This window comes from Copadichromis virginalis, linkage group LG3 (genome assembly GCF_057382275.1).
Source record: "Copadichromis virginalis isolate Kocher_CV1m ecotype Utaka linkage group LG3, C_Virginalis_male_GT1.1, whole genome shotgun sequence".
NCBI lineage: Eukaryota > Metazoa > Chordata > Actinopteri > Cichliformes > Cichlidae > Copadichromis > Copadichromis virginalis.
In genome coordinates, this window is record NC_140620.1 from 43589115 (window position 1) to 43614489 (window position 25375).

At 44.7% G+C, this 25375-nt stretch overlaps 1 protein-coding gene across 1 annotated transcript in view; it reads left to right on the forward strand.

The window, feature by feature from the left end:
- Window positions 1-1790: 1790 nt before the first annotated feature.
- The window catches only part of LOC146714893 (insulin receptor substrate 1-B), a 57494-nt gene continuing 33909 nt past the window's right edge, over window positions 1791-25375 (forward strand). The window contains exons 1-3 of the mRNA XM_085451237.1: window positions 1791-2773; window positions 16584-16885; window positions 17200-20368. Coding sequence (XP_085307363.1) covers window positions 2425-2773; window positions 16584-16885; window positions 17200-20368 — 3820 coding nt within the window. The 5' untranslated portion in view covers window positions 1791-2424. The remainder of the gene's footprint in view (window positions 2774-16583; window positions 16886-17199; window positions 20369-25375) is intronic.

Below are 25375 nucleotides of genomic sequence, written 5' to 3' on the forward strand. Positions count from 1 at the left end.
AGCTTTGATATTAATGAGTTTTTTGGGTTCATTAAGAACATGGTTGTTGTTCAATAATAAAATTATTCCTCAAAAATACAACTTGCCCAATGATTCTGCACTCCCTGTAGTGATTCGGAAATTGCACTTTTTTTTTAAAACCAGCACTCAGATGGTCGGTGATTTTAGTTGAGCATGAAGTGCTGAGTGTTGTTACATCATTTTGTTCTCAATGATGACCTCTGTATTGGTAAAGATTTTCAATTTGAATGTTTCACTGTTTAATTTAAGTGTTTCCTTCATTTTTTGAGCAGCATATATAAAGAAATAGCTCCAAGTCTTAATGGCCAATGAATTGTCCATTCATAAAACAGCCTTGTTAATAAGAACAGTTGGAGAGAATTATAATATTTATTGTGCGTTACAGTTTGGTTTCCTCTGTACTTAAATGAAGCACCATTTACAAAGGACCCAGTAAGTCTGAAAGTTTGGCTGAAGCCTACTTAAGTCTTTAATTGCACAAGAATTAGCGACTGTATTATTGAAGGGAAGAATGGCCCTTCAATGGCCCCCAATCTTGATGAAACTGCAGCTGTTTTAAGAAGATTGTGCTGCTTAAGTCAAATGTCGACATGTTAGACTGGTCATGTTATCTGATCTGGAGCCAACGTCTTGTTTTTTATCTTTGTGCTGACATGGTGTGTTCTTAAAAAACAAATGTGTTTCACAAACGTGACGCAACCAAGCACAAAAACCAGGCCCCTGGGGCGGAGGAGGCCTAGATGACTTCAGTTTGTTTACACTGGGCAAAAAAACCACTTAACATAAAAGTTATAAACTGCATGTGATTGAGTGAAATAATTATTTATTCAACTGAGTAAAACCAAGTAAAACATGACGTAGGTCTTGGTGGAGAAACCCTTGTTGGTAAGCACAGCAGTAAGTCATTTCCTGATTTGCACAGAGCTCAGTATTTTGGCCCACTCGTCTTTTTACAGAAACTCTAAGTCCTTCTGGTTTTGTGGCTGACGCTTGGCAACTTGAACGTTGAGATTCCTCCACAGATTTTCTGTAGGACTGAGATGTGGCGACTGGCTTGGTTACTCTATGAACTTAATGTTCTTCTTCTTTAACTGCTCCTTTGTTCTCTTTTTTCTCATCCAACATTTTACAGCACACGGCTCTGTCCATTTGACCCTCAGTGTGGGGAAGTCGTCCTCTACCCTTAGCAGAAAAACAGCCCAGACCATAATGTTTCCACCTCCGTGCCTGAATGTTCTTTGGTTCACACTCAGCATTTTTCTTCCTCCAAACATCTCAGGTTGAGTTGATACCAAAGAGCTGACCACAGCACCTTCTCCCAGGCCTTCTCTGAATCATTTATATGTTTGTTGGCAAATTTAAGATGGGGCTGTACACATGCCTTCTTGACCATGCATTTTGAGATAAGTGTCAACCATAGAATTAATTTGTGTTATACATGTTAATAATTAGAGCTATCTATTCTATTATTATCTATTAGAACTATTTGGTTATATTTGATAACTTTGTAATATATTTTATTATTTAATTTAGGTTAGTTATTCTTCTTACTGCTTGGAGCAACTGTTACCTCACGGATTAATAAAGTATTCTGATTCTGAAGGTTCTCGCTGATGGTCTTGCAGGTCTACAGTCTTGCCCCTAATGTCCTTTGACAGCTCTTTGGTCTGTCCCGAGAGAGTCCTTAAATCGGGCTCTAGCTCACTTAGGGGGCTTGGTGGTGGTGTGTGAGAGGGGGAAGAGGTGGAGCTCTGCTATCAGAGCTGTGATTAAGTCCTTGAACGCATCGCGATCAAAAGTACCAGCAGAGCGCTGAGTGACAGTCCTGCTCCACGGTAGCTGCTCCGCGCCAGAGAAACCAGAGCAGAGCCGAGCGAGGCAGGGGTGGGGGGACACGCACAGAGACCGCGTGCAGCAGGATGGGCTCCGCGCACTGCGATGTGCAGTAATTGGGATTAAACCTACCGGACGGCGCTTGGAAACACTCACAGCAGCAGCAGTAGTAATAGTAGTAGTAGTAGTAGTAGTGGAGAGCAGGGGGAGCTCCGCCGCATGTGCTCCTCTGTGTGCGCCTGAAAGAACTTGTTTTGCTCCGTGCGCTGGGCAAAAATCGACCCCCTCCTCCTCCAGAGAAAGAAGCGACTCGGCGGTCATAAACAAACACGGGTTCAGATTTAAGCTCCGGGACTCGCAGTTGCAGCAACCCCAAACCGACCTCTGACTCTCCTCTCACATGCCAGCGCCGGTGTGGGGGAGAGAGGCAGAGGAGAGGAGCCGGGGGATGTTTGGATCAGCTCGCTGAACTCGCACAAACACCGACGAGGAAAACAAGAAGAAGTCGCGCTGGTTTTTCACGTGGGGGTTTAAAATAAAGAGAGAGGAGGAGAGAGCTCGGGGGGTGTCATGGAGAGCCAAGCGGGCGAGCAGTACAGCCACGAGGACGTGCGGAAGAGCGGCTACCTCCGCAAGCACAAGTCCATGCACCGGCGGTACTTCGTGCTCCGCGCCGCCTCGGAGCGCGGTCCGGCCCGCCTGGAGTACTACGAGAGCGAGAAGAAATTCCGGGGCAAGGCCCCCGTCCCGAAGAAAGTGGTGGCGCTGGAGACCTGCTTCAACATTAACAAGCGGGCCGACTCCAAAAACAAGCATATGATCGTGCTGTACACCCGGGCAGAGAGCTTCGCCGTGGCCGCGGAGAACGAGGCGGACCAGGACGAGTGGTACCAGGCCATGGTGGAGCTGCAGTGCAGGAGTAAGAGAAGCACATTTGCACACAAACACGCACACATGCACGCTTTCCTGCATGTACACACACACACACACACACACACACACACACACACACACACACACACACACACACACACACACTCTGGTGTGTTTGGGGCTTTGCACGAGAGGAGAAACGTGGCAATGCGTGCAGAGCAGCGCGAAAGGAGCGCACTGTGGACCGGGACGTGTTTTATTACACAGTTTAAGGATTCTTCCCAAGCCCTCACAGACTGCAGTGTCAAGACGACACAGTTGTCCTTTCATTGCTCGTTTCAGGCCGGTTGAGGTTCATGTGTGCACCTTTCAAAGCCTCTGACCGTGGTTTGCGTAAACGTGCGCCTCTGAGCCGCGCGGTGGGGTTTGTATCCTCCAGCACTTCTTACCACGCTGGTGTCAGGCTAAGAGTTTGTTCCTTGTTGTCCAGCACACTTCTTTCGGGAGGGGGAGGGTGTCAATGAGTAGGCCTCAGCTGAGTACGAGTTTGGCCTCCCTGTCCCGAGTTTACTGCTCAAACACACCCTGCCCTCTTGTTTACTCTGCTCTGCTTTTCTGCTGACACTGCTCTGTATTACATCAGGCATTGATCTCAGAGCAGGAGGAACACGTCCCCAAAAACCCGTCGGAGAGAGAAGTGCATTAGTATCCGACTGCTAAGTCATTAAACTTTGAAATCCATCTTCTGATTTGATGGGTAACGAGTGAGCAGCCCTGATGTGTCCCATCCAGCTGCAGTAGGTTTGTCCCAAATGGCCTCAAGTACCCCAGGGGGTGAAAAAAAAACAGTAATCCCTGTGGGTTTTTCGCAAGTCTTGTCTATCAGCTGCTGTGTAAACACAGCTGTTACAGCTACAGCGGTGAGCACAGCAACTCCAGATCACCTGTTCAGCCTTCCTGGCTCTGAGAGAGCAGATAGGCAACCAGGGACACATGACGCAATCGTGGATGATAAGAGTTCAAGGTGCTTTTCCTTGCACAGGACCTGCTGCTGGGTAACACAAATCAGCTGATTAATGTAGGGGCTGGGGGAGAGCACAGAAATAAATGAGGACAAACTTTGTGATAGTCCACTTTTTATTTGGAGCCAGAGGAGTTTTATAATGTCAAATATCTGCAGGTGTAAGCCGCTGCTTATTACGGGGAAGGTGACTGGACGTGCACTCCTCCTGTCTAGCATCTAACATTTAATCCAATCTACAGGTGCTCGCGTGGTCACATGTACAGAAAATCCCATTTCATGGCCGTCCTCTAAGAAATCCAAAGTGTCCCAACGAGCCTCTGGCTCGAGCATCCTCACGAACAGCCTTTGAAATGACTGATCCCTCGGTGGCTGCTTGTCTCCTTCCTTTGTTTTCCCAGAGTGCTGGGTTTCTTGTGTAAAGTAAAGGCTGCGGCTGGCTGCAGAGTAAACTCCAACGCTCTTATGTGCTGCAGCCTATACACAGTTTCTACTCTTCTAGAAAAAAAATGAGGCCACAGACGCGCGCGCGCGCGCACGTGCACACGTGCACATATGCATGCATGATCCAGGCGTTTACTGAGATGTTGCTGCATGCAACTCTGTAAGGATTCTCGGCCTGCTTTGATATGTGCACCCCATGCACAGTTTCAAATCTCGCTCGCGCCTCCATGCTCTACAGCCTCGCCTACCCACAGTGACACCCCCCCCCCCCCCCCCCCCCCAGGCTGGGATTATTCTCCCAGCCTGGATGGAGAAAAGTTGAAGCTGAAGCTGAGCCAAAAGATGCTGCACTATCTGCCTCACTAGTTTCCACAGAACCACGCCCTCGGTGTGATACCTGTGTAGTTCCACATATCCCCTCTGCAAAGCAGCCGGCTGCAAAGGCTGGAGTTTGCAGCGTGCGTGCAGTGAAAGCACGAATAAAACCGCGGATGTCCTTGCTGTTGTACAGTTTCTGCTTCCTCTCCAGGCCTGGGAAAACTACCTAAAGCCGTCCAGGAACAGTTCAATATTGCGCACATGGCTGGTGGTAATTAAACACAAGCCAGCTGCCACGCTGGGCAGGATCCCACTTATTTATTCAGCTGATTCCAGTAAGACCCTTTCAGGCAGCGCGTACAGTATTAGGCTTCAGGGCAGCTATTTGCCCAACTATTAGGAGGCAGTCGAGTGTGTAAAGGTTTAACCTCGATGAAACGGAGCGGAGGCGCGACCTTCAGTCGCCGTGCGCCGGGCAGAACGCGGCACCTTGGGAGCTGTAGTCGGCCTCGGTAAACACTATGATAAAGTCCAAGATTCGTAGCGATCAGCACCGAACAAGAGAGACACACCATCTACAAACACACACACACGTTTAAATGTGCCAACATAAACAGAGATTAAAGCAGACTGACTGACAGTTTCTGATTTAGTCCTGATTCTGAAACGCAGAAGATCAGTCGGAAACATTCGGAGCAGGGAGGATCTGTTCCTGCCTGCAGCATCCGCAGAGAAGCAGTTTGCTTAATTTATGTTTCATATGAGACTAAATGTGTTTGATGGGCCCTTTGGCCATTTGATAGACTTCACTTTATGTCTGTGGAGGACAGAAACTGCCAATGTATCGGATCAAAAAGTGCATATTTAAAAAAAATTAAATAAACATATGATATAAATGAATTAAAAAGAAATAGCAGCATAAATAAACCCTGAAAATGAATAACAAATAAAATAATTGGATGATTATTACAAAGATAAATTAATATAAGGAGAAAAAAGTGTCACACTGTATTAACTAATGAATAATATTCATTTTGACTATTAGTTGAGTATTTAACGGCAAAATATGTCAAATCGTTTTTTTAATGACTCAATAAATGAGTCATTTAAATAATTTACTTAATCACTTTTGATCTTTTTGGTTATAAGTTCTGGTTGTCTTTTATTCTGTGTTTTCTCTTATTAACCATTTATTTTTGAACTCAGTCCAAGAATTCAGCAGGTGTTTCCTACTTTCTGTAAGTCACGCTGTAGGTGTGAGGAGAACTTGTGTTTTTGAGTGAACCGTCCTTTGTGACGTCCCTCTGAGTCGGAATTAGAAGTCAAATCTCCCCGTCAGGCTGTTTTTATCTCGGATTGTCGTTCAGCTGCCCCGGCCTCAAAGATCTGGATCTCGCCGCTGGTTCGCTGAGCCGACCGATTAAATGTTAAGCCGTGCTTAAACACTGCTCATCTCCCTAATTAGGTGGTAATGATTGTCTCGAGGGTTGGCCGACGTTTGCACAGTAGAGGCTGTGTGCCAATTGAACTTTTTTCCGTCTCTTTCTTTTCTTAAAAACCCTCAAAACAAAACACATTTTTCCTGCAGAAGTGAAGCTTAACTACAGCTCTCTGTTAGAACCTCAGCCCCGGTTGGAGCGTGCTGAGCTGCCACAGAGTATTTCTCCTGCGTAACGACTAGATGCACAGTAACCCTTTGTAACTTCTTTAACTCGGTGAGCTGCAGCCTGACCGGATCTGGTTTGTAGCGATGCTGCAGCTTGTAAAACGTCATGGATGTGAGTCAGAGTCGGCCTTGAGCAATCTGCTTTGTGTCCGCTGGCCAACTTGGAGCTGAGCTCTCTTTGACTGACAGTAAAGCGAGGCCAGCAGCAGCAGCACCCGTTTAATCAATAAGTGCCGATGTGTGGAGCGTGTGTGGCTTTAAATGCATAGGAACCTTTTATAGCAGGCCTCACTGATTAATGTTGCTCGATAGTATCCCATTAACATTGTTATATTGGGGGTCAGGAAGTTTATGGGTTGATATTCATCATGCACATGGGGGATGCTTTAGAAACAGAGGTAGTAAACAAAAACCTTAATTAGTGCCATGCTGTTCCCAGTGGCGTGTCCAGCGGGGTGGCCTGGGGGGGGGGCACAGGCCACCCCCCCCAACCAGACTGGCCACCCCAGGTGCCACCCCAAAGACAAAACAATAAAATTCAATCAAATATCAAATGTCCGATTATGTTTTCACGGTGAAGCTCAGATATCCGAGTGTACGTGAATGCAGCATCGGCTTCTGCGCTATGTGCATCACGTTAGCAAAGGTAGGAGAGCCAAGCACGAAAGACATCACTGCAGGAAACAATTTTTCGGTGAAAGAAAATGAGGACAGAATAAATGTCCTGGTAAGTAATATTAAGTTTGTTGAGTTTAGTAAACTTCGGTGAAATTAGAATCCCAAGGAAAAAATAACACTTAAAGAATTATTGCAGCTGTGGAATATTTCAGACAGTATGCTACTGAGGGCAGCTAACATAAGAGTTATGCGTTATAAGATATAATCTAAGTCGTAACATTGCTGTATGGAGCTGCAGATTTGGTTGCAGGTTAACATAGCTGGACTGGCCATCGGGCATACCGGCATATGCCCGGTGACTTATTTTTATTTTTTTTGTAATGGCATGAACAATGAGAGGTGGTGGATTGGCCAGATGCAGGTCGATGTGTAAAAAATAACTCCGTTGTTTGGTGGTGGCTATGACGGGGCTTCCACAGAGGCCAGCAGGTGGATGAGGGAAGGGGAGGCAGGAGGAGAGACCCGAAGCAGCCACCAGTCCGAGTGTCAGGTGAACTGAACTTCAGGTAAGAAGTTATGACCTGCAGTCTATCTGGGTCAGATATAAACCAAGTTTAGGTGGAGTTTATTTTCGTTGTGCTGACTTTTTACCCTCAGTTGCAATAACTCATACTGCGTTCTAGCCAGCTTGATGGAGTTTTTAGGTGGGTGGATGCTATGATGTTACTGATAGTGAACTTTATTTTATTCATAAGGTTAGTTAGTAGAGTTGCCAACGGCTCCTTAAAAAAATGTGATGGTCCCTCATTCAGAGAAAATATTACGTGTTTGGTATTGAGCTGAGAAGAGACACAGTTTGTCCCGGACTTTAGCTAGAATGGAAAAAGACACAAAGCTGGAGTTATTCTGTCGTTACGCTGCACAGCTGCCTCTTCTTCTCTCATTCTCTCCTCTCCTGTTTCTACTTCAATCATAAAACTGATCAGTGATCAGCATATCGGCTTTTCTCTCTTGTTTGTTTATCGCCCACTTTGCGCCAGAAAGAGGAAACCAGCGGATGTCGCGCTAAACAACAGCAGCACGTTTAAGCTTGATCAGCTGTTGTTAGAATGTATTTAATATTAATTTCTAGTATCAGCTGATGTTTGCTGGAGCCACAGCTGTAAAGCTGCTGGTCATGATGTCTGTTTAGATATGTGGTGAGAGGGAAACATGAAGATGAAACCAGGAGATGTCCTTACTGAACCATCAGAGCTGAACAGGTGATGGAGAAACAGGTTTACCTTTTAGGTGACATGAATGAGTTGAAGTTATGAACTGTTTCTGAGAGACAAATAACACCAGGATCCTTTTCTAAGTAGCTGACAACTGGTAACTGTGCAGGGGCGGGTCTAGCAAAGTGTTTCCAGGGGGCCAGGTAGGGCATTAACAGGGAGAGGGGGGCACAAAGAAATACTTTTCTTTCTTATTCTCATTTAAAATATCTAGCTTTTATTAAATAATTATCTGAATCTTACAACCAAAGTTTTTATCTGATGTAAAATGTATAGAAATCATACATATACCAACAAGACTGTACATCACTGTCACAACAGTGTTTGTTTTCATTCAAAGGCTTTATGGCTTTAACACCTGGTGGGTCGGTCTGTAGTCAAAATGCCCGATTTTCTGTCCCAGTCCAGCCCTGCAGGTTAATACTGGCAGTGTCACCATGCCAGCTGACTGTATTTCATCATAAGCCAGTGTTGCTCTTGATCAATATTACCAAAGTTTACCATAAGGCAACATAGAAAGTATTTACTTGCTTTCAGGTTTTATTCAAATGTTAGTCTTTTCAGTTGTTTCTCCACTTTTTTCCTGTTTCAAAATCAAACACCAGTTTGTGAGAAGATTATCTTCTTTTTTAACAGGCAGATAAAGTTTTGCATTGGCTAATTTGTCAATTGTTTGTTACAAATGTTCGTATTTTAATATTCAAAAATGTTTTTGCCCAAAACATATGTGCACTATATGTCAGTAAAAATACTATGCAAATATTGATGTCCTTGAATGCTGAGTAAACACTGACAAAGCACTGATTGTATCTCTTGTACTTTATCAACACAGAATCTAAAAACTTTGCACCGTAGTGGTTAAAATCTCATTCTAATAAGAGTTAAAAGCGCATTCGGTTATTAGGTTTATAGGATTATTGAATTATGGTTAACGGTTGGTAGAATCTGCCAATTACATCTGCCACCCTTCTCCAAATCTGTGCCCCTACCTGGCCCCCCCAACAAAAATTTTCTAGACACGCCACTGGCTGTTCCTGTAGTAATGTATACATGCAGCAGCAGTGAATGGATCACAGTGAACCCGCCCTGTGCCAGTGCTTGTTATAAAAAAAATGTACAAAAAAACATACAAAAACTAAAGCAGCATTTGGGTGTGAGTCATATGACAAGCCTTTCCTTTCATTATACCTTATCTGTGTATGAGGTATAACTTTGACCACAGGCATCAACACTTGGATCGTGAATCGTGAGTAAACTCTGTTATCCCGATTCTTTTTTGGTCTTGTTACAGCTTTGAGGGCGCGCTCAGATCGAGCGGGTTCGAGATAAAGCTAGAGAAGCGCAGGAGGGATGGGAAGGACGCTGAAGCTGGAGGAAAAGAGGGAGACAAGGAGGAGGTTCATGGATGTAGTGAAGGAGGACATGCAGAGGGTTGGTGTGACAGAGGATGGTAGGGATAGAGGGAGATGGATGGAGATGAGCCACTGTGGCGACGCCTAAAACTAGCAGCGGAAAGAAGATGGTAAAAGCTTTTTATAGATTAGAATGCTTTAACCAGGCGGTTACCACCACACCTTCCTGTAGCTAATCAGCATAAGCAACACGAGCAGCACTGATAAGTCTACGATTACAAATGCAGGTTGCAGAAGCTTTTAGTCAGTGTTTTTTGACGAGCTGCTGTTACCATATTCCTCCTCCTGATGTTTTCAGAGCATTGGTCTGCGCTTTGTAGTGATTTATTTCTAAAATACAAGTTATCCACTTTGGAAATGTTAAAAAAAGACAAAAAACCCAACAACAAAACAAAGCAAACAAACAAAAATAAAACCCCAAACCCATTGTGTATTGTTAAAAATTCCTTCCGCACAGTCTCAGTCTGTGCGACACAAAGTTTAGTAACCCAGAGCCTCGCTGACCAATAAAGTCCGAGGCGGATGCCAGCTTGGTGGGTTTCTTGCAGCTTTCTTGCGTGTCCCGGAACGGCGAACCTTAAATGCGTCACCGATAATTTCAGGCAGCCATGCATGTACGTCTGTGCGCACTCCCGTCTAACCGAGACCACATGTGAAACTAGCTCCGGGCGGATGCTGGTGTTGCCCCCCAAGTGTGGGCCTAGAGAGATGGGTGGGGTGAGGAGGGTTGGGCAGGAGGGGGATTGCAGATGCTTGAAATGGATGAAGATCGAGGAAGTGGAGAGGTTAGAAAAGAGGAAAACGGGTACACATGGCAGCCAGAGATTAGACCAACTGTTTTCACTGCCGGGTGGCTCTCGTCTCTCACAAATACGTGCGGGGATAAAATGTACACAGCTGTCTCCCATCTATCTGAGCTGGTACACTGGTAAGTGAGCGTGGGTGGATCTGGGCGGCACGGTAGCTGAGATGGTGGGGGTTTTACCCTCACCAGTCTCTGTGCAGTCTTTTGTGGCCCTACAGCACAGCGTGCTAGGGCAGTGAGGTCAGAAATTTGAAATAGGACCCAATGAGAGCCAGCCAGCTAATTTCCCCTGATTTACAGGCGGCATTAGCTAACTAAGAAGTTTTAGCTGCAAATTCAAGCATTTTTTTGTAGATGGTCACTGCTTGATTGTATCTGGACTTCTGCATTTCTGCAGCCAAGTCCCCAGGATTTTGGGGGGTAACCACGACAGTGATGAGCCCGCCACTCAGTGAGGTGCTGTCAAGGGATCTAGCGGCCTTTGAGGCTAAATATGGCACCTCCTTCACCCCTTCACAACCCCCGTAGCACAAAAGGCTATAGGAAAGCAAGCTTCCCCTCAGTGCCAACAACTCGTAATTGAAATTGCAGTTGAGTAAATTAGCTTGGATTACGGCCTCTTTATGGTCAACCTGTGATCTCGAGGGAGCCAGCTCAAGCGTAGCAAATAAATCGGCGTGAATAGGCACCAGTGTTGCCCGCGCAGGCTCCCGCTCTCCAGACTTCAGGCTTCCAGTGTGTGCTCACCGCGGACGTGGACTAAACAAGTGAATAAGGCAGTTTATGTTATCTTCACCTCAAACTGCGAATAAATATGCACGGACTCCCAGACCCGATGCATGATCTGTGAAAGTTGGGACAAGGTTGTCAGAGTGTGTGTGTGTGTGTGTTGCCCATATTCAACCAGCAGATTTCACGCGGATGGTTCATTACCTCCAGGTGCTTTCATGTGCATCCGGCTTAGGTCCTTAGATTATCTCCAACTCTGTGTGTGTGTTTTTCTGAGGGTTCATTATGTAGTATAGGGGCGTTGTGCTGCACGGAAGCTGACTGACTGATAAACTCTCCATGCCCCGCTTTCTTTCCGACAAACACCAAACAGCCATAAAGATACTCGAGAGGAAAGCCGAGGGGGGCGATTCATACTTTATACAGCACTGTGTAAGATCAGGCCCTGAGCTCTGTAATGCTTCATAGGTGTGAATCCACCTGCAAATCTGTAGAAATCTAGGAAAAAAAACTTTGAAAATACTTTAAGGGTTTTTATTTTTTTGAGGGTTGTCGATTAGAGTACACAGCCAGAGCGGCCTTGAGATAAAAGGTGTTTGTGTAAGTGCTGTTGAGGGCACAGCTGAGGTTTAAGGCTTTGCTTTATTCAAAACAAACAACACGCTCACACTCTCCTCGAGACATTTTAAATGGGTTCTTGAAAAGAAAAAGATACTCTTTAAGGATCGTGCTGCACTGCAATCTGAGTCACTCTCCCTGTAATTAGATTCTTTTAGGCAAAGCAATCCCGAAATAAACTTTGAATAACGCTCCTTTTTTTAAACCCCCTTTCTTAATGACACTCTTATATCTCCTTGCAATCTCCTGTAGTCCCTCATTCCATAGGTCCCCGCTGAAAAGTCCCAAAACCATCTCTTCCTGTTGTAAATCTAAATCGAGGAAGCAAAAAGGACTTCTTGCACAGAGGTCCTCGCGCTCATTCACACACATGGAGAGAAAAGCAGCACATGAAAACAGCCGTGCATGGCCTTGAGTGAGTCATCTAATATAGGGGGAGTGCCACAAACTCGTGCACGCACACACACACACACACACACACACACACACACACACACACACACACACAGCCGCGAAGCCGCAGCTTCACTGGCTTTCAACAAAACATCTATTCTAGGTCTCTTTCAAGTCGTGAGCGATCCTCCAATTTTGGGTAAGAAGAGTGGACGGAGACGCGGCGAGACACGTCAGACCTCTCCCTCTTGTGCAATCGCATGTAAAGCTGTTTTGGGATTGGGATCTGGAAAAACAGTTTGCATAACAGAAGCTCAGTTACGTGATGTTCGCTGTGCATGCTGAGGGTCCCGGTCTACATGTGGTTGTCGTTTTAGGATTGTTTTTTTTGTTGTTGGTTTTTCTTTTCAACCAGCAGATGCTTGGGGAAACAGAATGAAGCGTCCATAGAAAACCTACTTTGGGCTGTTCCTCATTCAAATGAGGTCGCCACAGCGGGCTGCTCCACATGTTTGATTTGTCAGGTTTTTTTCCCCTTTCTTTACACCAGATGTGCAATGTGACAAAACCCCAAAGGGGTTTGTGTCTCCTCTTGGAATTGAACTAGGGAATCTGTGTAAAACATGGTCATTCTTCTGTTGGAAATTTGAACTTCGAAGGTGGAACAGACAGATTTTTACCTCAGAAAGTCGGAGAAGTCATCAGCCCCGAGATTGTGTACGTAAACATTAGTGAAACTGTAAAACTTGTAATCTGGGGATGATAAAAAAAAAAAAAAAAATCAACACAGCATAGAATCACTTTGTTTTGCATGGTGATATATTGATCCGGGGACATCAAATGCAGATTTTTTTTAATTAGGTGCATATAAACGCTCTGGGGGTTCATTGTCTGTACCATCCTTCTGATATAATGTTAGCAAAGCAAGCTTACATTAAATTGGCTAAACTGAAAAACTGTCCAACAGTGGACAAACACAGCTTGACAAAGGTGCTTCCTTATTCCGAGCAAGCGAATAGCTCAGTCGCATCAGTAAAAAAAGGATAACAACCTCCTTCATCGCCAAAAAATAAAAATTAAAAAGTGATTGTAATGAATTTTTTCACATTCTATAACCGATTGCAACTTTTGACTAAATGCTTGCCCAGACTTGCGGGTGTTTCACACTCACAACCATGGAGGCAACCTTTCTGCAGACAGTTGCCATCTTACTTGGACTGACTGCAATATCTCTCAGAGAGATTGTTAAAGGTTTGTCTGTGAAGGTTCTCAGTCATCCAGGTCATCGTAGTCAAAGGAGCTTGCAAAGAAAAGCGTCTGGACTCCTTTAAGTTGCTTGAAGAATGGTGGGGAGTCCCAGACACCATTTGACCTTATAGAACTGAAGAAGCTTCTCGGATGAGAGGTGAAACGTCTTCAAGCAACTTAAAGAACTCCAGACGCTTTTCTTTGAAAGCTCCTTTGACTGTTGAAGGTTTGCAGATAATTTCTGTCTAATTTATAAATGCAGACATATCAGCCTGAATGAGTCCCTGTCAATGAGCACAACTCGAGAAGAGTTGACTCAACTTGCTGTGAGCTGAATGTATTCAGGTTATGTTCCTGTAAGTTAAAAGTGAATTTCTGTATATGTAGACAGAAGCCGACATGTGAACATCGATTTCTCAAAGTTAATTGTTGCATTATCAGAAACGGGCTGCATTGAATTGCCAGTATGACCTTTTTGCAACAAAAAATAACTGGAGTGAGATAATTTTATGTCTTTAAATAAAACAAGATAATGTTTAACTTTGAAGATGTGATTTGCACTTGTAACGTTGGGTTGCGTTTAGTGGTTGAGAGGAGGCGGCAAAACACTTAGCAGGGTAGCCAAAAGAATACACACTCACGCTGGCGTTGGGAATTCCACAGTGTGTTCTTTAATATACCTTCTCTTCATCAACCATATAAGCCCGGTTGAATGGCTGCAGCTTAACAAACATAGCGCACAGTGTTCGTACAACCCATAACGTTGCAAACAAAGGTGTCTGGAGAGGTAAAACATAAAATACGTCCCTCCTCATGCACTAGCGTGTAAGCACATGTTCACACCATCACAGAGAGAGAGAGCAGAGAGACCAGTGGCACACACTGATGACACCATCAACCCTCGACTTGGGTGTCTTAAAGGGACACCACACCATAGTGGCTGTTACACACTATTAAAAAAGTGATAAATTACAATGTATATTATTGCAATACTTGTAATATCATATTGTGGGTAAAGTATTGTGATAATATTGCGTTGTTGGATCAAAACTATAGCTTAAGGCAGTGATTACCACCAATAAGCACTCTGTGGGCTCTTATACAGTTGCTAGAGGTACATGAATCAAAATCAAAAGCTAATGGATAATCAGTTGGAATTGACAGTAAAATAAGTGCACAAATCAACACTAATCCTTTGTGCAGAAAAATAGTTGGGTTAAAGAGCTTTTTTTTTTTTTTTTTTTTTCCAGTCATGAGGCTTCTTCTATATTTTAGCACCAGCACTGGCCATTAAACAGAAATTTGTGTATAACAGGTTGTTAAACAGAGACTCACCACTAAATGCAGCTTTTACTGAAGCTGAAGTTGTGTTTGTTCCTTCCAGCTGCTTCAGTTTGAAGCTTCTCAGGATCCACAGGTGCATCTCCACAGGAAGAGAGTTATGTGCATTAATTAAATCGTGTGGCTCAACAGCTGCGACTTGGTGAACTGATCGTAATTATCAAAATGCCTAACTTGGAGAGAAGATCGGTCAGGACTCCTTAATTAATTCTTGCTTGTGCTTATTGAAATCAAAAATATTTTGCTTTGTCTGCGTAAAATCTTGCAGTTTGCAGTATTATATCAATATGGTGCCTCTTTGACCATTAACGTTTAATATATATGTTATATATTTTATCTAAAATTCTGACTTAAAAAGTCCAAAATGATTAACTTAAGATGAAGCTAACAGCTAAAAATACATTTGGCTAAACAAATTGTTAGCTAAACATCGTGGGTAAATGGCTAAAAATTCTAGCTAGCTAAAATTGATAAATTAGAAGAACTGTGTAAATACGACTAACTGATAGTGAACTAAAAGTAAATCAGACGATAAAATGATTCTACTGAACAAATTTGAACATTGGCTTTGTTGGAACATCAGCAGATATATGTATATAATATATAGCAAACCAGTGGTTTCAATGAGATAACCCTTTTAAAAATAGAACTTTCCTTATTTCAATACGTCGTCTCCTTCAGTATGCCAGATGTGGTAGGCTAATAAGGCAGGTGCTTAAGCTCACTATAAATGCACAAAGACCATCCTGTTCCATTCCAGGGAACAGGTTCTGATGTTGAGGTCTGTTTCTTTAGCCTTGTCATTAGTTTGATTGAGTCTGTGTCATAGATGGTTATCATGCTCAGACATATCCAAACTGGCAACATAACAGAGGTATCTCAGAAATGTGGGACATGTGAAAATAAGTTTCAGGAACTTTTTAGGGTGGTTCCCTGGAGAAGAATACGAAACCCACCCTAAACATGACTCACATAATGTTGTTCCTATAATCCGTGCTAGTCAACAGATGTGATGTCTTTTGTGTGTGGATATAAATGAGCTTAGATGTAAATCTGTCATATATTCAAAGGTAGTGTCACTAGCCGCTAACAATGATTTGCAGTACAACGTAGTATTAAGGTACTTTCCTGGGATAATAGTCAGACAAATATTAGGTGGTTAGATAAGTCCCATGCCTTTGTTTGGCCCTTACTAACTTAGGATCAGATATCACTTTGGGCCGTTTTCTCTTGTGTTTTGGCTTCAGTAGGCCTCTGGTATCTGACTACAGCACACTTAACACAAAGGGTGAATGTGCTGCCTGTGCTGCTGCTTAAAGAAACTTCAATTTATTAGTTTACAAAGCCAGTTTTTATTGTCAGTTCCGCTTGAGAAAATAGCTGTTAAGGGCGTGCCGTTAGGATTCCTGCCAGTGATTTGCATTGTTTGTTTTGGAGAAGCATTTCTTATTAAGCATTTTCCAAGTCGCTTCTCTTAAGGTTTTCCACAGAGCTGTTATTTTTCCCTTTCCATATTCATCATTCTTATGTTCAGCTTCAGATGTCGGAAGAGTTAAATTTTCCCACACTGGTAGTATGTGTGCCTCTGTGTGTGTGTCAGGATGCCTGTGTAGCTGATAAATGAGACCACAGGCATGGAGCCTGCAGGTACAATGATCCGGTCTCACAAGCCAGTGCGTGCCCAGTTTATACTTGGATCTGTTTTAGAAATATATGGAAAGCTCGGCCACAGCACAGCTTACATAATAAAGACAGCTTGCCCTCAACTAACAGGCATATAATAGAGATTTTATCAGTTGTTTCTTTTATTTGTAGGTGCATCAAAGTCATGTCAGTCCTTTGTTGCAACAGCTGTACTTCCCAGTGCTCTTCATAAATCCTCACTTTAATAGTTTAATCTCTTATTTTTCTCTTTGTTTTCATCCCAGTAACCTTTTAATCTCACTCTGTCCCCGTTCTGTCCCTCTAGGTAAGAATCCTAATGACGGCAGCGGTGCAGGAGACTATGGAGTGCCTAATCCTGGGCCAGCATTCAAAGAGGTATGGCAGGTAAAGGTATGGCCCAAAGGCCTGGGTCAGGCCAAGAACCTGGTTGGCATCTACCGCCTTTGCCTGACCGACAAGACGGTGAACTTTGTGAAGCTCAACTCTGATGCTGCCGCCGTGGTGCTGCAGCTGATGAACGTGAGACGCTGCGGCCATTCAGAAAACTTCTTCTTCGTTGAGGTGGGACGCTCTGCAGTGACAGGCCCAGGCGAGTTCTGGATGCAGGTGAGCCTGTAATCTACAGTTCTGTTCATGTTGATGGTTATTTTCATTCTCCAATCCTACTCATATCTTAAAAGCCCGCAATCAGCAGAGTGAAAGAAATGTCAAAGTTTTGTCAGAGGCTTCATGGGTTTGAAAAAGGAGATTAAACAGAGTTTCCATGACAATCTAAGATTTAAATACAGGGCACTTTGTCTTTAAGATGTTAGTGGTTTAATGTGCAGTAGTTTTTAACTTTGAATACATTATGTGAATATAAAATCAATCATATTGTGATTTCATTCCCTTTATCAGATGCTTTTTGCCTCTTGTCCTAGGTGGATGATTCAGTAGTCGCCCAAAACATGCATGAAACCTTGCTAGAGGCCATGAAGGCGTTGAGTGAGGAGTTCCGCCAGCGCAGCAAGTCTCAGTCCAACTCTGGCCCTGGAGGAGGTGCTACTGCTTCTAACCCCATCAGTGTTCCCTCACGCCGCCACCACCCAAACCCTCCTCCTAGCCAGGTTGGCTTCACCCGCCGGCCCCGAACCGAGCCCCCTGGAGGAACTAACAGTGGAGCACCCATCAACTGTGCCAACGCTTCTCCCACGCCAAGGCATAGCTTCCCGAGGTCTCGCACTGCAAGTGATGGGGGGAAAGGGGAGGATGGGATAACAGGTGCCACACCGATCCATGGGGTGAACTCCAGCCCCTCCACCAATGGCTCTTGCTCTAACACCCCAATCCTCAGATCAAAATCAGCTCGTTCAGCACCCACCACAACTGCTAAAACTCCTTTAGGGTTGATGCGCTCTATCTCGACCCCAGCTCCTTCCCCAGCTCCAAGTCTGTCCTCTAGTTCTGGTCATGGCTCAGAGTTTGGAGGCTTAACGTCTTGTGCTGGTGCTCCGGGGTCTGGAGCCTATAGTCGTATTCCCTCTCATCGAGCCTCTGTCTCCGGCTCACCCAGTGACTACGGCTCCTCAGACGAGTATGGTTCAAGTCCTGGAGATCACACGCTCCTACCTTCTCCTAGCCTCCCTGGAAGCTCTGTTGGCAGTGTCAGTAGTCAGTCCCTCAGTGAAGATGGGGCCAACTATATCCTAATGGGCCAACGTAGTAGCAGTGGTGGTGGCAACAGTAATCAAGGAAGTGGCTCCCAGCAAACACCAGGAACACCAACCTCTGGCTCTCAAACTAAAAGAGTTCTACGCCGCTCCTCCAGCCGAGAATGTGAAGCTGAACGCAGGCTGCTGAGCAAGCGGGCCTCCTTACCTCCTATGGCCCTGGAAAGGCTGGCTCCACGTCAGCGCAGAGCTGAGGAGCCAGCAGATGACGATTCGGCCGATTACGCTATCATGTCAAGAAGCACGAGCCGAGAGTCTTTTACTTCCACCTGCTCTTCTACACAGAAGGAATCTGCCATGAGTGCTGGGTCGGCAGGGGGAGGAGGCGGGTACTTGGATGTGGCAGGAGAGTTTAAAGCTGAAGGCACTGGAGGAGCAGGTGGTAGCGTAGATTTAGGCGTGGACAATGGGTACATGTCAATGCTACCTGGAGTTACTCAGCCTCCGACGTCCCTTTCCCAGTCACTGGCCGTTTTGGTCCCCGACTCAGACTCCAAACCTGCTGATGATTACATGGCCATGACTCCTAACAACAGCGTGTCGCCTCCACAGCAGATTCGACCTCCACCAAATTCTGATGGCTATATGATAATGTCCCCTAATAGCAGCTGTTCCCCTGACCAGCGTGGAGGTCTCTCCGGTGGGGCTTGGGTGGGCAGTGGCAGTGCAGACAGCAGGCCAGGCAGTGACTATATGAACATGTCTCCAATTAGTGCACGTTCTGTAAACGGCAGTCCCCCACCTCCTGAGCACTCATCACATTTGGAGACCAGTCCACAGCAACATGGTCCCAAGATGGTGTACTCTTACTATTCCCTACCCAGGTCTTATAAACATAGCCCCTCTACCGGACACTTTGATGATGGTCCTGGACGAGGAAGAAGGCCCAATGGGAGTTCTAGGAGGGGAATGGGTGGCGGTAAACCTATTAGAGGGCTTCAGGAGCAAGCAGCAGTTGGTAATGCAGTAGTTGGACGCCACCTGTCTCTCTCATCTTCCTCGTACTCCTCCAGCTCAGCCAGCAGTGAAAGTCTGGGTGAGAGCGACGAGCGAACTACCCAGGCTTTGAGTAACGTGACTGGGGGAACTCAGTCCAAGCATGGGAGTAAGCAGCAGCAGAGAAGAGGCTCTGGTGGGTTGTCCAAGCAGGGTAGCTATACTAGAAGCAGACCTGTTAGCCTGTTTGTTGACGTATCCAAAGCGAACACTCTTCCTAGAGTTCGTGAGAACCCTCTGCCACCAGAACCTAAGAGCCCTGGGGAGTATGTAAGCATTGAATTCAAGGGGGAGAAGGGCAATCCGACTGGGATAGGATTAGGTCGTGGTAGGGGTCTAAGGCATGGATTATCGCTGCCTCATGGCTCCAGCAGCCAGCAGCCTCAACAGAAGCCATCTTCTTCCTTTGGAAACTTTATACCCCTTTCCCGTAGCCCATCTGCCCCGATCACTCCACCAGCTGCCTCTGAGTACGTCAACATGGACCTGGGCCCTTCTCCATTGCCCTCACCCCTCTCTCTTACCCCGCTGGATTTCCCCTCTTTCCATACCCCTCCCACACCCCCAACGCTTGCTCATGCCCCTAAACCCTGTAATGAGGATAATACTGAACCTCATGAAGATGAGGTTGAAGTGGCAGAGGCCCTACTTAGGAAAAACAGAGAAAGCGTTCCATCAGTGACGAAATCCGAGTCTCCTACATCATGTGGAGACTACACAGAGATGGCCTTCAGTTTGAATAACAACCCTGTCCCCCGGTCATCATCTAGCGTCTCCCCAAAAGGCCCATCTCCCACCAGGGATGATACATCTGTGCTGCCACGGGGTCTAGACTTTCCCCTATCCAAAACAGGACCCAACCCAGACCAGGGAGCTAAAGTTATCCGGGCCGACCCCCAAGGACGCAGACGGCACTGCTCAGAAACCTTCCTTGCCTCAACTTCCCTCTCCACCTCTACCTCGACTTCTTCCTCAACTGCTTCCCTCTTTCCTGAACACCAGTCTGTAGCCCGCCGGCTGGGCTTTGAAAGCATGCTGTGGGGCAATGGTGTTGTGACTGAATCTCCCACTCAGTTCCCCCTTCCTGGACAGCAATCTCTTCCCACAAATGCTCAGACTTCATCTGCAGAGCAAGGCCTTAACTACATAGACTTGGATTTGGCCAACAAGGAGAGCCCCCACGTGGGACTGGATGGGCCCTCTGGCAACCAGGCCCCATCTCGCCTCTTCTCTGGACTGGGTTCTGGTTCTGGGGTGGGGGCGGCAGGTGCATCAGTCGGCAGCAGCGGGAGTGGCAGCTCCAGCCTGAACACGTACGCCAGCATTGACTTCTACAAATCAGAGGAGCTGCGGACGCACCAAAATGGAAGCAAGGAGGGAACTGGTAAGAATTGTTATTTTTTTCCCCCCTTCATGTCTTTGTCTTCATACAGACTCTGTGATCTCTATGTCACCGCTATGCTCATAGGTTTTCTATCTCTCTTTCTTTTCCTGCAATCACATGGCTCAGAATGAAAAAGAATATGCTTTCAAGATAATCCAATAGAGCACAGCCTCCCTATCCATCTATGTTTGTATTCAAACTTTACCTGGCGCCAGATTGAAATGTAGAGACTTGTTTATTTGTGTGACTGTCTGCATAATCTGCAGTAAGAGCCAAAGCTTAGCTGTTCTGACAAATCATGAATTGATTTACCTCTCTGAGCTTTGGTGTACAGAAACTCTTCACCTGATATGATTAGATAAAGTGTTAAAGGTCAGACAGACTCCTGAAATATCAGTAAATATCGAAGTTGTGGAAATTGCTATTGATCTGAGGCTTCTTGAATATTGTCCATGCATACTCAGTGCTGCTTTTCCCTATTGGGAGTTTAAAAGCAGAACTGGGATCCATTTTTAATACGTTTATGACAAACATCAGAATCATTCTGCTCTGATTGAGCCATTGTTTGTTGAGGAGAAGAGCTGTCTGAGACATCTCGCTGCAGTCCCACTCTTAGCAAAGGAAACCATTCACAATTGCCACTGAAGCGTTCTGCTTTAAGTTCAATAAAGATTAACTTTGACCCTGTTTTCTGTTGACCTGTCAAATTAAAATGCTCCATTATGACACTTGAGGAGATTGCTGTGAGAGAAAGAAATTTTGAATTATAATTCTTTTTTTTTTTATCATCTTCTTCTTTTTTTTTGCACTTCTAGAGCTCTAAAACGTATGTAGGAAAGTATGCAAAGACTTGAAAGAAGTTCCAGGTTTGTAGATTTGGCCCTGAAAGCATTACGTGCTGTGATTTGTACATTACTTAATCTAAGCTGAAAACTTTGAATGTTTAGTTGAGCCCACTGCAGAGTTAACAAAAATGTTTTATGATGAGTGTTTTCCTGTAATCACATGCACTTTATGTGTAGAGTTCCTGATGCATTTAAAGTCAGCATTTTTTTTTCTCTGCACATTCAATGAGGTCATCGAGGCTGGATAATGGATTTTCATTGTATTCACATTTTCTCCTCCTGTGTGGAGCAATTTTCTAGCTGTGGGGGACCACCGTGGCTAAACAATGCCTTAACTAACTCCCTTTGAGGCATTTTCCTCATAGAAAAACATTCCCTTTGAACCTCTGTCTGCACTAAATTGGCCCGTTAAGCAACGGACGCCTGCAGTTTAAGCAGATAGAGCAGCATTTAAATGGAGATGGGGGGAATTTATATGCATCAGTAAAACACTCAGTAGTCTTGCTTAAGCTTCCACAGTGGGTCTCTTGTGATGCATGCATCCTGCCAAGGATCCTCGCCGCTTATGAAGCCCTGTTTGCTTCCACGTGATTTGCACCATGGGCCGTGCTGGACCGAAATCCTCTCTGGGATTTTTTCATTTTTTTGTTGTTGTTTTTTGTGGTAAACGTTGGAATCAATGAAGAATTTGAGGCATTAGCAGAAATTCATCATGGGATGCTTCAATGAGCGTGGCTCAACAGTTGGGTTTCATTCCACGGATGGAAATGAACCACCGGCTTGTGTCCATACCTCACTGCGTTAGTTTTATTTGGAGACGTGAGGCCGTCTCTGTGGAAGATGCATGAGTTTTCTGTGTATTTTACATCGAGATGCTAGCATGCTACCGCAGAAGGACCATATGGGCTCTGGCTGCTGAGAACATCAGCGGTGCAGCGTTTGGGGCGGGAGGGGGGGGAATGTTACACATTGGCTGTGAATGTTGAGATGGGACCAGTCCTCACTCACACAGCTCTCAAATGCCTCTGTACAGTGTTCCTCCTCCTTTCATCCCTCCCCCTCTTTCCTCCTGCTCCAATAAATGATCCTTTTGTTCGAGTGTTTTTGCCGCGGTGGGCTGGCAGGCCCCAGCAGGACCAAAACCCCAAGACTACTGGACTCTCCTGAAACTTTTTTTCTCATGTACTCTGTAATTTGCGCCCTCCAACTTACTTTTTTTTTCTTATTTTACTCTTTATTCCTGCATTCATCTTTCCTCTGGACAGCTTGTATTCATCACATCTACTGCTTGTCCTCGCTCCTCTTCTTGCCTGATGGATTTTTGAAATTCCTTCCCTCCCTTCTGTTCACTACATGCACTATTGTTCAACAATTTTTTTTTTCTTTTGCTGAAGACGTCCTTTGTCTTTCTGCCTCCCCACTCACACTGTGTTTCAGCACAGTCCTTTAAGAGCAGGCACGTTTGGAAAACGCATCTTTAGCTGAGATGTTGTTGTTTTGCAGCAGCAATGCGAGAAAGAAACGCAGACATGGAGAGATGGTACATAACGTCCAATCTGTCGGCTTCTACACAGAAAAATACAGTTTTGAAAGGATTAATTATCTTGTCTGTGTCAATCCAGTATGTGTGTGTGTGTGTTTTAAGGAGTTCAGGTCTGCTGTAATTACAGGGCTTTTTTTCCAGCAGGCACCAGCTTGTATAGGAAGAGACTGTATATGTCTCAGGGGTGCGTTCTTTTGGCTCTGAGGGGCAAAGGCTAAAATTGAACATCCGTAGTGGGACGAGAGCCAGAAACACTCCTTTTGGACTCCAGTTATGCAATAAGTAGCGTTTAAAAATAACCCGTCACGGTTGGGGAAATGAGGAAAAGGCAGACTGAGCTACTTCAAACCCAGTTCGTCTTTTAGAATAACAACACAAAAAATGAATCAGTTGCAACAAATTTGGGTGAATTTTATGGAGACAGTTTGAGCGTCTGTGCTGCGTTTTACAGATGCTGATTTATTTATTTATTTATTTCTTTTTTGTCCCGTGTGATGGAGGAGTTTGGTGACCTTCAGCAGAACTGAGTGAAACATTAGCTTATGAAGTGGAGAGGATGTTTTTTTTCTTTTGGGGACAAATTAAATCAGTGATCGCTTGCAGCATTTTCTCCAGGAAAACCATGTGAACTAATTTTATTATCTTTTTCCTCAGAGGCCAATTATTTTATTTCTTCACCATCTGGAGGGGGATCTCTGTTCCAGTCCCAAAATAACCTGTAGCTCCTAAAATTGCTTCCCAAAATGTGCTCCATAAGGATGCCTTATAGGAATTTTCAACCAAAGATATCGGTAGTATTCAGTTAAGCCTAGATGCGATTGGTAAGTTGAGGTATACAAAGCCTGCCACGCTCTGATTTAGTCACTAGGTATTCTCCTCATCTTACCCTGAACTCTGAATGAAGTTATTGGCATGAAGTTTGACTCTTTGGAGAGGCAGCTTATTATTTTAATTCATTATTTATTTGCCACTACCTTCCTCAGTGCGTGGTAAAGTAAAACATTTGTAAAGAAAAAACTGTTAATGGTGTTATTTTGTAACTTTAAGAAAGTGTGCATACGTTAATGGACGATGATGTCAGAGACGTTTCTTAGATTCATGATAAACTGAGTTTGCTGCTATAGATTCATGGTGCACTTTCACATATATTAATATGTGTGACTGACAGTTGCAAAGACTTCATGGTTCTCAGCTGATATCCAAAAACTTATGTTAACTAATTACAGTCAGCCAAATTAATCAGCCTCATGATATATGAACTACAGGTGTACGTGTTTCTCTTTCATACCAGTGTGTTTCTCTTGTGTTGGATGCACTCTGTGGGGCGATGCTGTTGGTCATTGGCAATGTCACAATGAGGGACGATGGGGGAACTGGACTACGGAGCAAATCGCCCAACCCTAGCATGCACCTCCTTTCACAGATGATGTGCACAGTACACATTGTGGTGTTATTACAAATGGTGAAACTTAATTTTACTGCAGTATTTCCAGTGGTTTGAGAATGTATTTCTGGTGGTGGATGGTTTGGCTAAAGGATTTACAGATGTTTCCTTAATGCTTCACTAGCAGGCTTTGTGTAGCAGAAAGCATCTTGAATATTAGAACTACTCATCCAAACCACATCGTGCACACATACAGAGATTCCTTGATTTAGAGACATCGCAGAGATGAACTTCTCACCTTTAACCTGTGATTACATACTACATAATTTTGTAATGTCAGCACTTGTTTGGAAACAGCTATGTTGCAATATGCAACTTGTGATTGGGCTGATTACATTATAAATATATGCACTGAATATCTTAAAATATATCTAAAAGTGGTTTGTCTTGTGTTCTAGTTGCTGTTTTACTTTTTACCACGTTGCTGAATTTTTGTAGATCCCAGCGAATTCAATTTATGACTATTGCGCCATTATTACCAATGAATGATGGCGGAAACGAATTATCCTAAGGTGTTATCGAATTATACAAGTGTTTATTTAGCACTGCTCTTTAAGCAGCCGAATGATGCTCCGATCTATAGCAAACCTCACGTTTGTAAATTCCTCACAGTTTTCCAGAGTGCGACAGGCTCGTCTCGCTGTGCATGTAATCCAAACCAGCGCCAGGTTAGACTGACAGCACTAGTGGTGTTATGTAAAACAGACCCACGTGGCTGGGACACGACCCCCGGAGAGGGTGAAGCTCAGGGCACGGAGTGTACGTATGCATTTGTGCTCCAAGTTGTTTATCAGTTGTGATTTCTGTTTGTGCTGGAGGCAGACCGAGCTCCAGCCTGCTCCGAAGAGTTAGTCTCGGAGCGCAGTGACACATAACTCGGCTCATATTTATGCAGAGCGTAACTGCACACAGATGTGCAGCAGGACAAAACATGTGGTGGCTGAATCCAAGCATGATATGTGACTGCAATTCTTAGCAGTTCATCAGGATGGTGTTAAGAATTTGAGCGCTACCGGTGTTATTTGCTGTTAAAATGGTATGTACTGTATCTATTTAGTGTTAGAGCCTTCTGGTTCGAGGGAGACCAGCAGCAATACCATTACTTACAGCAATTTCATAATCCCAGATTTATGTACCCCTTAGCCTCCCAGATTCTCCTCTCTGGTATTCATCTG